This window comes from Pogoniulus pusillus, chromosome 11 (genome assembly GCF_015220805.1).
Source record: "Pogoniulus pusillus isolate bPogPus1 chromosome 11, bPogPus1.pri, whole genome shotgun sequence".
Lineage (NCBI taxonomy): Eukaryota > Metazoa > Chordata > Aves > Piciformes > Lybiidae > Pogoniulus > Pogoniulus pusillus.
Window position 1 is genome coordinate 7016375 of NC_087274.1, and position 20133 is coordinate 7036507.

Below are 20133 nucleotides of genomic sequence, written 5' to 3' on the forward strand. Positions count from 1 at the left end.
TGTATTTTTTATCAGGTGTAGAAGGTGAAGGAGGGAACCAATTGTTGAAAGGAGAGAGGGTGTCAAGGCAAAGATGCAAGAGAATATTTTATGGCTGAAGGGAGTAAAAATGCTGCTTCTGGCAGACCAAAGAGCAGAGGGAATGGACTGATGCCAGGCTGCAGCTACGAGAGGCTTTCCTGATTTGTGTGTAGTGCTGCACAAAGAAGAGGCTTCCTTTCTTCCCCCTTTCCACTCCCAGTGTGAGCACTTTCTGTTCCTTACAAAACCCAATCTCTCTGCTATAATGTTGGCAACCAGACCCCAACAAAGAGAAGGCTGTTCATCTTCACACCACATTTACTGTGCTGCCACTGTTACCCAAATACCTGAGGCTCCAGGGAGGGAGGCGACTGCTACAAAGCTGGCAGGCTTGCTCAAACCCTCCCTGCTTAGATCCTGTGAAGAATATGGAAAGCCAGCATCATAACACCTCCTCCTCAAGGAATAAGCAGCTACACTTGTGAATAATAATACAACACGACCAAAACAAGCTGCAGGCTTGGTGTGCAAGTTCAGAGCTTACATAAAATACAGAGTTCTCAGTGCTGGGTTAGGGAGTAAAGCACAGATCTCCTCTTTCCCTTTAATACAATGTGTGTGTCCTGTAAATTATGCCTAAAATCACACAAGTTCCTGGAATTCAGCAGCACTACCACACAGCTCAGGGGTGTCCTGAAGGACCACGTTGGTCAGGAATCCTCACCCCTCAAGTAAGAGCCCTCATCAAGTTATCCTCAGGGCACAACAGACTTGAGTATTTGTATTGGCCTGGAGGGCCAAGCAGAGCCTGGGCTGCAGCAGGAGAAGTGTGGACAGCAGGGCGAGGGAGGTGATTCTCCTCCTCTACTCTGCTCTGGTGAGACCCCAGCTGGAGTACTGCATCCAGTTCTGGAATCTCCATTACAAGAAGGATGTGGAGATGCTGGAGTGTGTCCAGAGAAGGGCCACAAGGATGCTCAGAGGGCTGCAGCAGCTCTGCTATGAGGACAGATTGAAAGAGTTGGGGCTGTTCAGTCCGGAGAAGAGGAGGCTCCCAGATGACCTTCTTGTGGCCTTCCAGGATCTGAAGGGGGCCTACAAAAAAGCTGGAGAGGGACTTTTTAGGCTATCAGAGAGTGACAGGACTGGGGGGAAAGGAGCAAAGAAGGAGATGGGTAGGTTCAGCCTGGATGTGAGGAGGAAGTTGTTCATCATGAGAGTGGTGAGAGGCTGAAATGGGTTGCCCAGGGAGGTGGTTGAGGCCCCATCCCTGAAGGTGTTTAAGGCCAGGCTGGATGAAGCTGTGGCCAGACTGCTCTCGGGTAGGGTGTCCCTTCTCATGGCAGGGGGGCTGGAACTAGATGACCCTTGTGGTCTCTTCCAACCCTGACTGATTCTATGACTCCATTGATTGTAAGCTGAGACATGCAGCTCCAGTCTTAATCTGCCCTCCTCAAGCTTTTATCCATTCCCTCTCATCCTATCACTACAAGCCCTTATAAAAACCCCTTCCTGGCTTTCTTGTAGGCCCCCTTCGAGTCACTGGAATGCTGCTCAAAGGTCTCCCTGGGAGCTTACCTCAGGCTGAAGAGCCCAAACTCCCTCAGCCTGTCCCTATAGAGGTTCTCCAGCCCTCTGATCACCTTCATGGCCTCCTCTGGACCTGCTCCAGCATCTCCATGTTGACTCTTATGCTGGGGGGCACCAGAATTGGATGCAGTGCTTCAGGTGGAGTCTCACAAGAGCAGAGTAGAGGAGCAGAAGCAGCTCGCTCATCCTGCTGGTCACACTCCTCTGAAGCATCCCAAGATATGGTTGCCTTCCGGGCTGCAAACATTGCTGCTCATGCTGAGTTTTTCATTAGCTGCTTGGGTTGTGGCAATCCCAAGCCCGAATCATAGAATCACAGAATTAAGCAGGTTAGAAGAGACCTGCAAGCTCAGCCAGTCCAACCTAGCACCCAGCCCTATCCAATCAACTAGACCATGGCACTAAGTGCCTCATCCAGGATTTCCTTCAACACCTCCAGGCATGGCGACTCCACCACCTCCCTGGGCAGCCCATTCCAATGCCAATCACTCTCTCTGACAACAACTTCCTCCTAACATCCAGCCTAGACCTCCCCCAGGGCAACTTGAGACTGTGTCCCCTTGTTCTGTTGCTGCTTGCCTGGCACAAGAGACCAACCCCACCTGGCTACAGCCTCCCTTCAGGTAGCTGTAGACAGCAATGAGGTCTGCCCTGAGCCTCCTCTTCTCCAGGCTAAACACCCCCAGCTCCCTCAGCCTCTCCTCACAGGGCTGTGCTCCAGGCCCCTCACCAGCTTCGTTGCCCTTTTCTGGACACCTTCCAGCACCTCAACATCTCTCTTGAATTGAGGGGCCCAGAACTGGACACAGCACTCAAGGTGTGGCCTGACCAGTGCTGAGTACAGGGGCAGAATAACCTCCCTTGTCCTACTGGCCACACTGCTCTTGATCCAGGCCAGGATGCCATTGGCTCTCTTGGCCACCTGGGCACACTGCTGGCTCATGTTCAGCTACTATCTATCAGTACCCCCAGGTCCCTTTCTTCCTGGTTGCTCTCCAGGCTGGGTGAGGAGTGGCTCAAGAACAGTCTGGAGGAGAAGGACTTGGGGGTGTCAACTGATGATCTCCATTCCATGGAAATCATACACAAACCTACTCTGAGCCACACCTGAGGCAGAAGTGTCAGCTGTGGAGAGACATGCATCAAAGATAAGCTGCTTGAGAGCAGGCTCAAGACAAATAGTTTTCATTTTCTTTGCTTTCTAAAATCCTCTTAGGATGTTAATGAAAATATATTTGTATAACTGAACCTGACAATGCTGGATCAACAGTGGGGAAAAACTCCACTAAATTCAGTATCATTCTCTACACTGGTATGGAAGAGATGTAACAAAAATAACACCCCCAGATAAGCAAGTTCCAACTTCTACAGCAGTTCATACAACTTTTGGGCTGGTTTATAACCATGTCTGCAATTAACTGTGCATAACTCTCCTAATCATTTTATAGGGCTCAACTAATTGCACCTACCAACCAAAGAAGTCATATATATGACTATATAAATTTATCTGCAGTTACTCACCTGCTTAATTACGTATTTTAAACCCCACAGACCAGAGCTCTGGCTAAGGCCAACTTTAAAAATCAGGGTTGATTTTAAACCTCACCCTGAAAGGTGGCAAAATATTACAGAGAAGATTAGAACCATGGATCCATGGAACAGTGTGGCCAGCAGGACAAGAGAGGTTATTCTGCCCCTGTACTCAGCACTGGTCAGGCCACATCTTGAGTACTGTGAGATATTAATGTGACATTGCAGTCTGTTACTTGAGCAGGTATGACGAGGTGGGCAGCCAACCTGGGTAGTGTCAGCACCTTCCCATTCCTAAAGTTCCACAAGCTTCCATACAAGGCAAACAAACTAAGGAGGTGTCCAGCCAATGGAGCATGTTGTGGAAGTACCTCAAGTCTCTTCTCACAGGTAATTTGAGACAGAGCAAAGGGGAATGGCCTCAAGTTGTGCCTGGGGCAGTTTAGATTGGACATTAGGAAGAAGTTTTTCAGGGAGAGAGTGGTCAGGGACTGGAATGAGCTGCCCAGGGAGGTGGTGGAGTCACCAACCCTGGATGTGTTTAAGGTTCATCTGGATGTGGTGCTTAGGGATGTGGTTTTTAAGGTGAATCTTGTAGAGTAGGGTTCTAGGTTGGGCTTGGTGATCCTGAGAGGCTTCTCCAACCTGGATGCTTCTGTGATTCTGTGAAGTCTAAAGCAAATGGAGAAAGCAAACAGAGAGGGAAGCAAAAAGTCTCATTGCTGAAACACGAAACAAACAGCCAAGGTCAGAAGTACTCACACTGTCCACTGCCAGGATTTTGGCCCAGATGAAGACAAGGAGTGGTCTCAACTCACGAGCTGAACTTTGAAGTAGCTTCAGCACATATGGGAATATGCCAACAGACAGGGCCTGGGGAGGCAGAGAGAAGAGCAAAGTCTTGTGAACAGCTCAGAACAAGTCAGGACCAAGCGCTCATGGAAGACACAGGAGATGTGGTGCCCCTGGTGAGGGATCTGCTAGCACCCAGCTTCAGACATCCCTAGTAAAAAAGGGCATCTCTGGGTGTTCATCTATTGCTTGTTATAATCTTGGATGTCATCAGCTATTTGCAGACTCATTTGGTCTGTGGAGACTCAGAGTTCATCTAGCACCAGGTTTGACTCATTGCAGCCTGTGCTGTTTTGTGCTCCACAGTAAGTTGGGCTCATCTCAGATGGGGCTGTTTGCCCTCATAAGTAAACAAGTAATTGCAGCCTTGCCCCTGGAAATTAAACAGGCCTCCTGCCTTACACAGCTTTTTCACCAAGTCTTTCCCATGGAATTAGAGGCCATACAATGTGAAATCCTGGGAGAATCCCACTGTGGTTGGCAATAACCTGCTCAAAGCACAGCGTAAAGGACACGGGGAGGGGTGGCACCTGCAGCACTGGGCTCCCAGAGGTTCCACCCACATCACCATCACCCAGTGACACAGCCAGCGAGGTTTATAAAGCCCATAAAGGTCAGAGCAAAGGCTGCTGTGGCTGACCTGCAGCTATGTTTGCAATCCAGAGCTCTACAGTCGCTTCCAATGCAAACTTCCCTCCTACCACTGAGGGCCACGCTGCAGAAGGGAGTCAGGGCTGAGATGAAGGAGGAAGGCAAAGAAACCTACCAAAAAACCCCCTCACTGGACTGTTCCACGACCAGCTGGTGGCTCATCTTCACCACTTTTACCAACAAATAGGTCCATTTGTAAGTGTTTTAAGCTGCTCCTTTGTTTAACTCTTATCTATCGCCCACACTGTGCTGGGCACTCTCCAAAATGCAGAAGGCAGCTGCTGCCTTCTTAAAAGAGCTTATCAAATCCAGAGACCAAATTGATAAAGGAAGAGAAGAAAATGATGCAGCCAGTAAGCTGAGAGAACAGATGACAAACATATGTGCTGGTTTTCTGCTATTTATTTTACAGGACAAACTCTCTTATCTGTCCCAGATATTTCCTCCTGCTTTGTCCCTCACCGTATTTCACTCTGCACTATTCCCAGGGAACTCCTCTCTGTTGCAATGCAAACCAGCAGCTCTCCAGCTCTTCTTCTCTTTTTTTTTTGGGTTGTTTTTGATTAGTACAAACCACTTTTCTTTTAGGGCTGCTTGCTCCAATTTCACACACATGCACACGGAAGCCACTGGTCATTTGTCAAGTCTGTGCAACAGCTTCCTCATCGGCCTTCCATAAATCTTCATTTCTCTTTATTGCCTATGCTGAGGGAACTTAAGACTTGCACAAGACAATAAGCAACATCCACACACCAAGCTCACTGCCCAGGGGCCCAGGTCCAAAAATCTTCCCAGCAAATCAAGAGCTCGCAGCCGATGCACCTGGCTCAGCAGCACCTGCAGAGGAGAGGGACAACGATGAGTGACACCATAACGGCTGAAAAGGACTGTGGAGCAAAGGTAAAGGACCTCAGCATTGCTACATCACTTTGAGCAGACTGATGGCCCAGAGGAGAATGCTGGAAGACAAACCCTGAGTGCTGAATACTTCCACCTCACTGGACAGAGAATGACAGAATCCATTGAATCACTCCAGTTGGAAAAATCCTCCAAGATCATCAAGTCCAAGTGTCAGCCTAACACCACCATGCCCACTAAACCATGTTCCAAAGTGCCATGTCCACATGTTCTTTGAACACCTGTAGGGATGGTGACATCACTACCTACCTGGGCAACCTGTTTCAGCCCCTGACCACTCTTGCAGCAAAGAAGTGTTTTCCCTATCCCCAACCTAAACCTCCCCTGGCATAATTTCAGGCCATTTCCTCTCCTTCTATCACCTGAGACTAGAGAGAAGAGCTGTAAAGAGTCTCCTCTTCTTCACACTAAACACCCCCCAGCTCCCCCTCCCCAGCCCTGTTCTCCAGACCCTTCCCCAGCTTTATTGTCCTTCTCTGGACCTGCTCTAGCCCCTCAATGTCCTTCTGCAATTGAGTGGCCCAGAACTGAACCAAGCACTCAAGGTGTAGCCTCACCAGTGCTGAGTCCAAGGGGACAAGCCCTGCCCTGCTCCTGCTGGCCACACTACTGCTGATCCAGCCCAGGCTGCTGGTGGCCTTCTTGGCCACTTGGGCACACCCTTAGCTCACCTCCAGCACCCCCAGATCTTTCTCTGCTGCTCCAATAACTGACCACTCTGGGAGGAAAGACATTGCTCCTAATAGCCAATGCAAGATGTCACCGGTGGGCTGCTGTCCCTCCTGCTAACGCTGTCTTTCACAAAGCTCCTGCAGACAGACGCAAACACCTCCCTAGGAGCAGAGTTAGCCTCAGCCTCTACGTCACTGCTCCACTTCTTCTCCCCATTAACTTTCCTCTCAGGCACAGCGGTTCCTATGCAGCACAGCTCTGCCTGATGCAAGCAGCCCCTATGGATTTCAAATATCCTCATCATACCACCTGCCTCCCCCCGAGTGAAGCAGCAACACGACTGTATCTGCAGGAAGAATTCAAAGGTGAGCACAAAGCCCATCCTGCCATTCCCCAAAACAGCTCAGAAGGAGAAAAAGAGGCTTTGCCTTCCTTGGCAAATCAATGTAAGAGACTTAAAAGGAAGGCAAAAGGTCACATTAGTCATTAATAAAAATCTCATTAAAACAGAGTCTGACAACGATAATGAGGTGGTAGTTTACTGGCTTATACCTACCATGGTGTGAAATATTAACAGGCAGACTTTCAGTTCTTAATCTCCTTAACAGACATAAGATATTGGAATGCAACATTTAATCCTCAGTTTAAATTGAGGAACATCCCTCAGTATAGGTCTCAGGGCAGGAGCCTCGTTGATTTAGCTCCCCAATTCCATCCCCTTCTCGATGTTTTTCCACACTGCAAATTCAAATTTAATTATTTTTCATGTTTAATATCAAAGAACAACTAAATTACTTGGCTCATGCCTCACACTACAGATGACTGATACTAAAGCTGTGCAGAAAAAGTCCAGAAGAAGATGACAGGTGGATGTGTTAAGAGATGATAGGTGGATGTGTTAACTACTCTAATTGTTCCATCTTTAGACCACACCTTGAGTACTGTGTTCAGTTCTGGGCCCCCCAGTTTAGGAGGGACTTTAAGATGCTTGGGCATGTCCAGAGAAGGGCAAGGAGGGTGGTGAGAGGCCTCGAGCACAGCCCTATAGGGAGAGGCTGAGGGAGCTGGGATTGGTTAGCCTGGAGAAGAGGAGGCTCAGGGGTGACCTTATTGCTGTCTACAACTACCTGAGGGGAGGTTGTGGCCAGGAGGAGGTTGCTCTCTTCTCTCAGGTGGCCAGCACCAGAACAAGAGGACACAGCCTCAAGCTATGCTAGGAGAAATTTAGGCTGGAGGTGAGGAGAAAGTTCTTCACTGAGAGAGTCATTGGACACTGGAATGGGCTGCCCGGGGAGGTGGTGGAGTCGCCATCCCTGGGGCTGTTCAAGGCAGGATTGGACGTGGCACTTGGTGCCATGGTCTAGCCTTGAGCTCTGTGGTGAAGGGTTGGACTTGATGATCTGTGAGGTCTCTTCCAACCTTGGTGATACTGTGATACTGTGACCTCTGAATACAGTTGCTCAGGACAGGCCATGACAGAAAGGATTTTGGTCATCCTGCCCTAGCTGGCACCAGCCTGTTCCACAAACATACTACAGAATTTGGCATGACTAACAATGTGTTTTAAAGGTGCCCAGCACAGGAACAACAGGGGCAGATGTCTGAGATTGAAGCAGTGATAGAAACCAGGGCACAGTGGAAGCTGGGTTGAAACACCAGCCAGGACCACGCTAGGTGCAGAGTGCTCACACAGACGATGGGAGGTTGACAGATTGGACAATGCTATTCTTAGCCAAGCTTCAGGAGAAGAACAAGTAAAGCCACAAACTCTGTCAGAGCTGGGGGAGGGGGGAATATGTAATTTAAATGGATTTCCAAGTGAAGATGCAACCTCACATCCCACAAGAACCTTCAGCCAAATTAAAACTGTGACTTAGAATCCCAGAATCAGTCAGGGTTGGAAGGGACCACAAGGATCATCTCGTTCCAAGCCCCCTGCCATGGGCAGGGACACCCTACCCTAGATCAGGCAGGCCAGAGCCTCATCCAGCCTGGCCTTAAACACTTCCAGGGATGGGGCAGTGATTGGGAAGCATGCCTTATAGATTTTCAGACTAAAGCTGAGTGTGCCTAGAGCATGTTAGAGGAGGGGACCAGAATTAGAAGGGTTTGGACAACTAGAAACATCTAAAGGAATAAGGGAGAAGTTCTTTACAATGAAAGTAGTAAAATACTGGAACACATTGCCCAGGAATGTGGCTCACAGAATCAGTCAGGGTTGGAAGGGACCACAAGGATCAGCCAGTTCCAACCCCCCTGCCATGGGAAGGGACACCCTACCCTAGAGCAGCCTGGCCACAGCCTCATCCAGCCTGGCCTTAAACACCTCCAGCCATGGGGCCTCAACCACCTCCCTGGGCAAACCAGTCCAGCCTCTCACCACTCTCATGCTCAACAACTTCCTTCTCATGCCCATTCTGAATTTCCCCACCTCCAGCTTTGCTCCATTCCCCCCAGTCCTGTCACTCCCTGACAGCCTCAAAAGTCCCTCCCCAGCTTTTTTAGAGGCTCCCTTCAGATACTGGAAGGCCACAAGAAGGCCACCTTGGAGCCTCCTCTTCTCCAGACTGAACAGCCCCAATTCCCTCAGTCTGCCCTCATAAGAGAGCTGCTCCAGCCCTCTGATCATCACTGTGGCCCTTCCCTGGACATGCTCCAGCATCTCCACATCCCTCATGTAACAGGGGCAATTTAAAAGCTCTGTTTCATTCCTTTCAAAAACAACCAAAAAAAGCCATCAGTCTGTCAGGTTTTTATAGTCCTGCTTCCCAAACTGATCTGCACAATAACCTGAAGCCCAAACTGACACAAATTCTAGAGATTTGGATAGGAGTCTGCACCAATTTTTAGTGAGCTTCTGAAAGGGCTACAGTGTGCCACTGCACAACTCCCCCTGACATTTCATAGGTTCTCAGAATGGTTTGGGTTGGGAGGGACCTTAAAGATCACCTAGTTCCAACCCCCTTGCAGGGACACCATCCATCCACTGGACCAGGTTGCTCAAAGCCCTCATCCAACCTGGCCTTGAACACCTCCAAGGGAGGGGACATCCTTTGTCCATCATTGATATAGGCAGCTAATGATGGTCACACATGCAAGTTAGAGAATAACCAGGCCACAGGAGGATAATTCAGAAGTAAGAGTAATTTAGAAGGAAAAGTGAGCTGGTTTGAGCCTAGCTAGAATGTTTTGGTGAGAAGAACGAGATGATAGGCTGTGGAAGGAAAACAAGGCTGATGTCTACCTCACTCATTGGCTTGCTGAGATGTATAAGAATCAAAACATAGATGAGGCACTCTACTTCTCCTGCTGGGGAGCTCTGAGATGCATCTTTTTCTCTTTGACTAATCCACTTGGCTTCCTAACCCCCTGGCTGAACCTCCATTCTTCCTTGGGCATGGGGTAAGGTTGAGAGGGGTAGGGGGAAGGTGAAGGGGCAGTTGGGAGCCCCTCCTGGGGACTCAGGCTTCTGGGAGGGCTGTTGTGATTCTATATTACCTTTTACCTTGTATATTTCTGTATGTAACTGTATATACTGCAAATATCTGCTTGCATATTGAGCTAAGCTGTAAATAATAAGCTTCATTCAACTTCCAGAGCTGTCTGGGTGATTTCCAAAGTGGGGGGGGGGCAGGGAACACCCAAACCATCACAAAAAGAAGTTCCATTTTAGTAGGAATCTCCAACTAACTGCAGAAGGGGACTGCAAGCAGCAGTCTCCTTGTGGCCTTCCGAGGAGGAAGCAGCACTCTTGTCTGCGTGCGCTGGAGATTGCATGGCAGGACGCACCTTGACAAGGACCAAAGCATCTGCTGCCTGGGCTTGTTCAGGCTGTGCCTGTGCTAACTTCTCTTGGCTGACTTCTCTCTTCTCTGCACGAGGAAGCGACCTGTGTCCAATCTGCCCCATGCACAGCAAGAATTCACAATGGAAAGCAACTTCCTGCAGCCCATTAAAAGGCCATTTACAAAGGATCATTGCCCTGTCCTTGACAAATCCGTCTCTGCGTGGCTGGCATCATGGCCCTGGCACTCAAACACCTTCTTTCCTCAGGGGCACATCTAAAATGGGAAAATAGAATCAGCCTTTGTTAGGCTACAGCAGCGTAGTCTAAGCACTCCCAAGGGTCAAAGCAAAAAGACACTTAGAAGGGGACTGAAATGCATTTCTCTCCCCTCTCTTAACCACTTGGTCTCTGGTTCAAAGTATCTCAAAGCTGTAAAGCAATCCTATTCCACCATACAATTAATAGGCTTTAATTATAAGCAGAAATACCTTGTCCTAGCTCGTTTTTGCTCCAGGAAGGAAAGCAGGTGCCTTTGCCAGGTGAGCTCTCAATTCCACTGCACGGCTAAGCTACCTGCAGAGCCCACTAGTGACAAGTAACTCAGTGGAAAGCAGCAAAGTTGGTGCTAGAGGAGAAGTCTGCCTTCTCCCATCAGCGAAAGAGACAAACCATACATCTCTGCATCCAGCTGGTCACAGTATCACAGTATCATCAGGGTTGGAAGAGACCTCACAGATCATCAAGTCCAACCCTTTACCACAGAGCTCAAGGCCAGACCATGGCACCAAGTGCCACATCCAACCTTGCCTTGAACTGCCCCAGGGACGGCGACTCCACCACCTCCCCGGGCAGCCCATTCCAGTGCCCAATGACTCTCTCAGTGAAGAACTTTCTCCTCACCTCCAGCCTAAATTTCCCCTGGCGCAGCCTGAGGCTGTGTCCTCTTGTTCTGGTGCTGGCCACCTGAGAGAAGAGAGCAACCTCCTCCTGGCCACAATCACCCCTCAGGTAGTTGTAGACAGCAATAAGGTCACCCCTGAGCCTCCTCTTCTCCAGGCTAACCAATCCCAGCTCCCTCAGCCTCTCCTCATAGGGCTGTGCTCAAGGCCTCTCCCCAGCCTCGTCGCCCTTCTCTGGACATGCTCAAGCATCTCAATGTCCCTCCTAAACTGGGGGGCCCAGAACTGAACACAGGACTCAAGGTGTGGTCTAACCAGTGCAGAGTACAGGGGCAGAATGACCTCCCTGCTCCTGCTGACCACACCATTCCTGATGCAGGCCAGGATGCCACTGGCTCTCTTGGCCACCTGGGCACACTGCTGGCTCATGTTCAGGGGGTCTCTCAAGGCTTGGGAGGCTCAGGGAAATGAAGATTTTGTATTACAGAGACTGATGGTGCTGTTAGTCACAAACCAAGCTGGTAGCTAACGGAGGGAAGGGGACTCTTCTCACGTTTAGTGAAAGGAATCACTGGACAAGTGACAAGAACCACGTTCCTTTAAACAAGAAGACTTTAAATTTTGCTGCCTGGTAGAGGAGAGACCACAGCTACCATGATGAGGGTTTATACTGCTGTCAATACAAACTCCTGGGGAGTTGAGGACATCAGCAGATGACAATTGTAATCTGTAGCTTGTCATAAGACATTATTTAGAACGAGGTGTTATGTTCCTCCTAGATTTACTTCTCTTTCATACACATGAACTTTGTCTACTCTGAGCAAATGCCTACCAGAACTCTACATTCCTTCCAGGCATTGTCTTCAGAGAATTGTTTCTATGTTCTTGCAGAAAAATTTCAGCATCACATTAAAGGGAACACTCTCGAGGCTGTACCAGACAGATAAAGAAGCCATTTCCAAACTATTTACGCTGCAGTAACTTCCACTTTCTGAAAACAGAGAGAAGATAAAGTCTCTGCCTGACAGAGCTGGCTTGTAGGAGGAGATACTGCAGGGGAAAACAACAAAGATGCACTAATCTGTGAAAAAACTGTGCTAATGCAGAGCAAGAGAGGAGGCAGCAGAGCCTGATACTGCTGGAGCTGCAAATGGACCAGAGCAGGAAGTTTTGTTCAACGGAGAGTGAAGGTACGAGGGAAGCAAATCACTTTGTCTTCATCTGCATGGGTCTGGGAGCCACACGATCAGCTCTAATTAATCCTGAAGGAGCCCACGTAATTTCTGTACCCAGCTGCCATCTGGTTGGCAGCACAGTGCTCAGCAGGCAGGAGGGGTGGGCACAGAGGCAGGTCCCTAACGCCTGGCAGCGCCCAGCCCCTGCCCGGCCGCTCACCTGCAGCACGATGGGCAGCTGCTCCGGGGGGTTGCGGTTCTCCACGCCCATGGTCAGCCACACCTGGAAAGCTGTCAGCTGCTCTGCGAAGAAGGGGCTGTGCTGCAGAGGCAAGAACAGGAATGCAAGTTGGGTTTAAAATGAAAAGGAAGGGAGGCAAATAGTCTTAGAATCATAGAATGTCAGGGGCTGGAAGGGACCTCGAAAGAGCGTCTGGTCCAGCTCCCCTGCCAGAGCAGCATCACCTAGAGCAGATCACACAGGAACACATCCAGACAGTTCTTGAACGTCTCCAGAGAGGGAGACTCCACAACCTCCCTGGGCAGCCTGTTCCACTGCTCTGTCACCCTCACAGTGAAAAAATTCTTCCTCAGGTTCACACGGAACTTCCTATGCCTCATGTCTTGGCACCTAAAGACTCACACAAGTTATTGTTTCCAAAACCTGTTCTGTTTCTTAGAATCACAGAATCAATCAGGTTGGAAGAGACCTCCAAGATCATCCAGAACAACCTAGCACCCAGCCCTAGCCAATCAACTAGACCCTGACACTAAGTGCCTCATCCAGGCTTTGCTTCAACACCTTCAGGGATGGTGGCTCCACCACCACCTTGGGCAGCCCATTCCAATGCCAACCACTCTCTCTGGCAATAACTTCCTCCTAATATACCTTTCCTGGAACAACTTGAGGCTGTGTCCCCTTGTTCTGTTGCTGGCTGCCTGGGAGAAGAGACCAACCCCACCTGGCTACCACCTCCCTTGACATAGCCATAGAAGATCATCTGGTCCAGCTCCCCTGCCAGAGTAGCATCACCTAGAGCAGATCACACAGGAACACATCCAGACAGTTCTTGAACGTCTCCAGAGAGGGAGACTCCACAACCTCCCTGGGAAGCCTGTTCCAGTGCTGTGTCACCCTCACAGTGAAAAAAGGTTCATGTGGAACCTCCTATGCCTCACATCTTGGCACCTAAAGACTCACACAGGTTATTGTTTCCAAAACTTGTTGTGTTTAATTGACTCAAGTTTGTTTAGAAGAGATCTTTAATACCACCAGATCCAAGTCCAACTTTAAAATCACTAAGTCCAACTGTTAACCCAACACTTGTCAAGTCACCACTAAACCACGTCCCTCGGCCCTGCATCTACACAGCTTTTCAATCCCTTCAGCGATAAGGGCTCCACTGACTCCCTGAGCATCTTGTTCCAGGGCCTGACAGCCCTTCTGAGCAAGGATTCTTTCCTCATGTCCAACCTAAACCTCCCTGGCACAACCTGAGGCCAGTTTTTCTCACTGTATCATTTGTTCCTTTGGAAAAGAGGCTGACCCTCACCTTGCTCCAGCCTCCTTCCAGGTAGCTGTAGAGAGCAATGAGGTCTCTCCTCAGACTCCTCTTTCTCCAGGTTGAACAACCCCAGTTCCCTTAGCCCTCACCAGCCCTCTTCTCCAGACCCTTCAACAGCTTCATTGCCCTTCTCTGGACACACTTCAGCATCTCAATCCTTCTTGGACTGAGTGGCCCAAAACTGAACCCAATATTTGTGGTGTGTCCTCACCAGTGCTAAATACAAAGGAACAATTACTTCTCCTGTCCTGCTGGCCACACTATTTCTAATCTATGAAACTCTTCCCAAGACTGACCAGATGCAGTTTCCTCTAAACTTGCTGCCAGTCTCTATTGGAAGTGGTTGGGGAAAAGAAGAAGAGAGTAGAGAACCAGAGAGAGGTCTCACAAAAGGTCTTAGGGAAATCTGTTTCATCTTTCCCACGTGAGAAGCAGGTAGAACAGCACTGGATTTATCTCTCTGCAGAGGTAGTTTCAGCTCTGCCTCTGCCCAGTACACTGGGGACACAATTCAACAGCAGTGAAAAATGTCCATCCACATCTCAGTCTTCCCTGGCTGCCATAAACCTCTCTTACAAACTGGGAATTCAGACCTGCTGGTTTGGGCTGTACAAAAGCTGCCTCCTATTTATCAGGTTTTTAATTCAAGCTAGCCATAATTTCTGGTGCCTGTAGGGCAGTGAGTATGAGGACTTCACACAAGGCAAACAAATACTCAGAAAATTCACTTCAGCTATTGAATCCAGAAATTTAATTAGAGAGATATCCTGGTAGTAGGGATTCTTAGCAGCCCAAAAATAACATGCAGAGTGCTATGTTATTTAATAGACTTCACACTAGTGCCCTACTAAAGATCTGAGAGGTGGAGTGAGCTCCCATCAGCTTGTACTCATCAGTTGCACTTTGCTGCTTTGTACTTGAGACCTTCCAATCAGATGCTGTTTTACAAACTGCATCTGGAGGGCATCCAGCAAATAGGAAGGATGCTGGCTTGTAGGACCTCTAGACATAAAAGTTCCTGGCTTAGGGGACAGCAAATGCAAGCAGAGAAAGTAAGACACACTTTGAAAAGCACACAACATAACTGTGGTCCTACTCAAACCAGATGTGATCCTCTGGGGCTGCACCACACTGGCAGAGATGTGGTGGAGGTGCCATCCTTGGAGACATTCAAGGTCAAATTTGCTGGGGACCTGAGCAGCCTGGTCTAGTTGAAGATGTCCCTGCACACTGTGGAGGGGTTGGACAAGATGACCATCAAGAGTCCTTTCCAACCATTCTATGATTCTCTGAAAGAGGAAGTTTACTTGAGGAGCAGTGACATTCTGCATACAGTTAGGTGCCTGGAGCCTGCTCCAGCATGCAGAGCACCTCTCATCTTCCCCAAACTGGTGAGGATTGGTCAATAACATGACACTCATCCCCAGAATGCTCTGCCCAACCATGCACACTTGGACAGCATCCCCCAGCAGTGCTGCAAGGACAGCCCTTGGGCACATCAGCATCCCCCAGCAGTGCTGCAAGGACAGCCCTTGGGCACATCAGCATCTCCCAGCAGTGCTGCAAGGACAGCCCTTGGGCACATCAGCATCTCCCAGCAGCGCTGCAAGGGCAGCCCTTGGGCACATCAGCATCTCCCAGCAGTGCTGCAAGGACAGTCCTTGGGCACATCAGCATTCCCCAACAGTGCTGCAAGGACAGCCCTTGGGCACATCAGCATCCCCCAGCAGTGCTGCAAGGACAGCCCTTGGGCACATCAGCATCTCCCAGCAGTGCTGCAAGGACAGTCCTTGGGCACATCAGCATCTCCCAGCAGTGCTGCAAGGACAGTCCTTGGGCACATCAGCATCTCCCAGCAGCGCTGCAAGGACAGTCCTTGGGCACATCAGCATCTCCCAGCAGCGCTGCAAGGACAGTCCTTGGGCACATCAGCATCCCCCAGCAGTGCTGCAAGGACAGCCCTTGGGCACATCAGCATCCCCAGCAGCACTGGAAGAACAGGTTCTTTTGCCATCTATCACCCCAGGTATGAGCTAAGTAGGAGAAAGTACTGACGTCAGCAGCTTCCAGTTCAAAATCTACAGGGAAACAGAAATCAAGGGGGAAGGAGGCAGGGAAGAGTTGGGAGGAGAAAGAGTAAACCAACCCAAACCCACCAGAAGCCCAATCTTTCCCTCTCATCTCCCCCTACATGAGTGCTGGAAGCTCGCAGGCTTTCTCCATCAGGTTATTGTATTTGCTGGGTCTGCCTAGCAAAGAACACCTGGAGAATAAGCAGCAGTCAGATGCACGTGGTTTATAATGTGCTGCTGAAACAGAACAGCCCTGAAGAGATTATCAATTGCTTTATTCAGGGCCTAGGCTGGACTCTTAAAGCCGCTGCAGCCGAGGCAGGCGGCGGCTGGCTGGCAGCAGGTAATCCTCTGACTCACCAGCCCGGACATTGATTGCTGCCTCTGCCGGCCCACTTACGAAGCAGGCTGACGAACCCCAGCAATGCAACGCCCAGGCCCCCTCCTTGCACTGAGCAATTCCTTCCAGATTACTGCTGGCTGGCAGCAGCTAACCTCCTCTGATGTACAGCGCTTCTTGTCAGGCATAAATCAAGAGGTTTGAGGGCAAAACCTTGATTAGAACACAAGGAATAGATCGGAGATGTGCGGCAGTCCCTCTGCTCCTATCATCTGTCGCAGTGTAGAGCTAAGCTCTTTCTGCTCCCCCCCCAAACTAACAGCCAAGTTTCATATTCCTGTAGGTGTCTCAGGGACGTTCAACAGGTCAACATCTGGCCCCTCTCTATGCAGCAGACACAATCCGACATGGATTAATCAGACTGGATGGTAAAGGAAAGCCTAAGGAAGAGCTCAAATGCAGGCTCATGTCCTCTTCTGCGTCTGGTGCCCAGCCTAGCTTGGAAACACACAGCACTCCAGCTCCCAGCTGTGACTGCAGGCTGATAGCTCTACTCACCTCAAGTTCCAGCCAAAATACACAAGAATTTACATTTGCCAGGCTTGAAAATCTGCTTGCAAATTGTTCCCATCCTATCTTGACTCAAGCGCTAGTTGAGAACGAACACTCCTATTTGCTGATCTCTTGTCTAATCCCTGGCAAGTGTCTGCCTCTCTTCTCTCTGAAACGCACAGGAATGTGCAATATTTCAACTCACTTAACAGTGAGTGCCCAGGTGAGGTCTAAAACTAATATAAAAGCACCCACTGACATTGTTAGAGACCTGGGGAAAAATAAATCAGTGTAAGCTAGGAGAGGAAAAATCAGATCTGTCTAAATTTTGATATACAGCAGGGAAAGAAAAGAGGGAGAGGACAAAAGCTTGAGGGCATCTTTATCAACCCTTGCCCTCACAGAAATCCACAGCCCTCCTGTACTTGGGTCGTTGGAGACAGCCTGCAATCACTGTCAGAAAACCTTTTGGAAGTTTGGTAGCAGGTAAAATGCAAGAAGGCTGAAATTAGAGGAAGCCCCATGGTGGAACAGGAGGGTGGAACAGGTAGCTGAGGCTGTACAGCAATTATACTTGTGCTGGTTTGAGGCTAATCTTTACTGAGAGAAATGAAATCCTTATCTATGAGAAGAAAAAAGAAACACAACAGCAATCCATATCCCTCAGTTTTCTGCTGAGAAATGCAACTAGTCAAGTCAAAATGTAGATAAGAGAGGCACTTCTCACACACTTCTTAGCTCTCACTTCAGGCTGTGCCTTCCTTCTGGTGGTCTGCTCTCTGTGGCTGACTCTGCCTTTAACTCTCTAACCCACCTAATTCCTTTAACCTCCTTGTCTGTTTTTAGGACATCTCAACTCAGATCTCTCCAATTTATCACATGAGATATACATGGGTTGATCTGGTTATTTCTCAAGTGAGGGAAATGATCAGTCCTGGGCCCAGTCCTGTTTAATATCTTTATTGAAGATCTGGACCAGGGGATTGAATAAGTTTGCAGATGACACCCAAGCAAGGAGCAGGTGTGGATCTGTTGGAGGGTAGCAGAGCCCTGCAGAGGGACCTTGCCAGGCTGGATGGGTGAGGGGAGGCCAATGGGATGAGATTGAACAAGGCCAAGTGCAGGATTCTACACACTGGCCACAACAACCCCAAGCAGCACTACAGGCTGGGGACAGAGTGGCTGGAGAGCAGCCAGAAAGAAAGGGATCTCAGGATACTGGTAGAGAGTAGCTGAAGATGAGGCAGCAGTGTGCCCAGGTGGCCAAGAGAGCAAATGGCATCCTGGCCTGCATCAGGAGCAGTGTGGCCAGTAGGACAAGGGAGGTTACTCTGCCTCTGTACTCAGCACTGATCAGGCCACACCTTGAGTGCTGTGTCCAGTTCTGGGCTCCTCAATTCAAGAGAGATGTTGAGGAGCTGGAATGTGTCCAGAGAAGGGCAACAAAGCTGGTGAGGGGCCTGGAGCACAGCCCTCTGAGGAGAGGCTGAAGGAGCTGGGGGTGTGCAGCCTGCAGAAGAGGAGGCTCAGGGCAGACCTCATTGCTGTCTGCAACTACCTGAAGGGAGTTTGTAGCCAGGTGGGTTTGGTCTCTTCTGCTAGGCAAGCAGCAACAGAACAAGGGGACACAGTCTCAAGTTGCCCTGGGGGAGGTCTAGGCTGGATGTTAGGAGGAAGTTGTTGTCAGAGAGAGTGATTGGCATTGGAATGGGCTGCCCAGGGAGGTGGTGGAGTCGCTGTGCCTGGAGGTGTTGAATCAAAGCCTGGATGAGGCACTTAGTGCCATGGTCTGGTTGATTGGACAGGGCTGGGTGCTAGGTTGGACTGGATGAGCTTGGAGGTCTCTTCCAACCTGGTTGATTCTATGACTCTATGAAAGAGGGACGGGGAAGAGAGTTTGGGTTGGGACCCTTCCTGGGGACTTTGATTGTTTCTGGGAGGGGTACTGTGTTTCTGTGCTACTTTTAATTTCTATATAACTGTATGTATCTGTGTACATCTGCTTGCATATTGTACTAAGCTGTAAATATAGCTTCACTCTTCATTTCCAGCTCAGCTGAGTCTAGCCTGAGTGACTTCATAAGAGTGGAGAGGCAGGTAACACCCAAACCATCACAATGTTTAAGAGTTTCCATTCAAGAAACGTCAAAGTAATATCAAGAAAAATCCATTCTGAGTATAAAGAATTTAAGCCAAATAGCACAGTAAAAAAAATAAATTGACTTTTCTGCTCTGAGAGAAAGTAAAGTAGAAAAAAGAACCCAAGTGACTCATCCTGACAACAGCATGCTTAAGAAAACTCTTTGGACATACTCTCAAACTTTATTTAATGCTTATTTGAAATAACTCTGCTGAGAGATAATTTTCCTGGTGAAGTTTTTCATTTCCAGAATCACCCTGACCTGCTGGCTTGCTTTTGGTAACAATATTGTTAGTCAAGGCTGAGTGCTCTGGATTTTTAAAAGCCAGGTTTCAAGCCTCATTTCTCCTGGTGGGAGTTTCCTCCACACCAAGACATCTCACACAACAGCGAAGAATTAAGAGTTCATTTTGTGTCTACTCCTCTAAGTGAGGTGAGCAGGCACTTAACAATCATCCCAAAATACAAACCCTTAAACTGCAACCATTCAGGACTTGAGCAGCAAAAGCAATGTGCTGAACTGAGGATCCATCAGTGAGGTAACCCAACATTTCAAGACATTAGGCAACTTACCCTAAAGGCTGTTCCTTCCTCTATAATGGTAGGTAACTGGGAAAGGCAAATGTCGACTGCAAGGTCCCAGGCTTGCCTAGAGAAAAGGGTAGGAGAGGAAGGAGAAGTCAGTATAAGTCATTCATAAGTAGTACCTAGGTAAATCCAGTGTGTGGGCAAAGCAGTGTTGTCTGGCCTAGAAGTATCAAATACTCCCTTTTTTAAGTACAGGTGTTACATATGAGATCTTTTCAGCAAATCAGGGAGAAGATCTACTCCAGCATCCTATGTCAGGCTGACCAACACAGAATCAGAATCATAAGAGTGGCTTAGGTTGGAAGGGACCTCAGAGATCATCTACTCCCACCTCCAGCCACGGGCAGACACACCTTTGAACTAGATTCAGCTGCTCAAGGCCTCATCCAACCTCACCTTGAACATCCTTAGGGAGGAGGCAGCCAAATCTCCCTGGGTAGCCCATTCCAGAGTCTCACCACCCTTGTACTAAAGAACTTACTGAGATCCAGTCTAAACCTACTCTTCCTCAGCTTCAAATCATTCCCCTTTCTCCTTATGAGAAGTCTCTCTGCAGCCTTCCTGTAGGATCCTGTCAGGTATTAGAAGGCAGCTCTAAGGTCCCCCCAGAGTCTTCTCTTCTCTAGGCTGAACACCTCCAGCTCCCTCAGCCTGCCCTCACAGCAGAGGTGCTCCAGCCCTCGGATCATCTTTGTGGCTTCCTCTGGCCTCTCTCCAGCAGCTCTGTGTCTTTTTTTATGATTGCTACACCAGAACTGGATGCAGTATTTGAGATGAGGTC

At 49.1% G+C, this 20133-nt stretch overlaps 1 protein-coding gene across 1 annotated transcript in view; it reads right to left on the reverse strand.

Annotated features, from left to right (window-relative positions):
* Window positions 1-20133, reverse strand: part of RPTOR (regulatory associated protein of MTOR complex 1) — a 219516-nt gene that overhangs the window by 77621 nt on the left and 121762 nt on the right. The window contains exons 10-13 of the mRNA XM_064150737.1: window positions 19338-19413; window positions 12316-12417; window positions 5398-5481; window positions 3904-4014 (exon numbers count right to left, since the gene is read on the reverse strand). Of these exons, the coding sequence (XP_064006807.1) occupies window positions 3904-4014; window positions 5398-5481; window positions 12316-12417; window positions 19338-19413 (373 nt within the window). The remainder of the gene's footprint in view (window positions 1-3903; window positions 4015-5397; window positions 5482-12315; window positions 12418-19337; window positions 19414-20133) is intronic.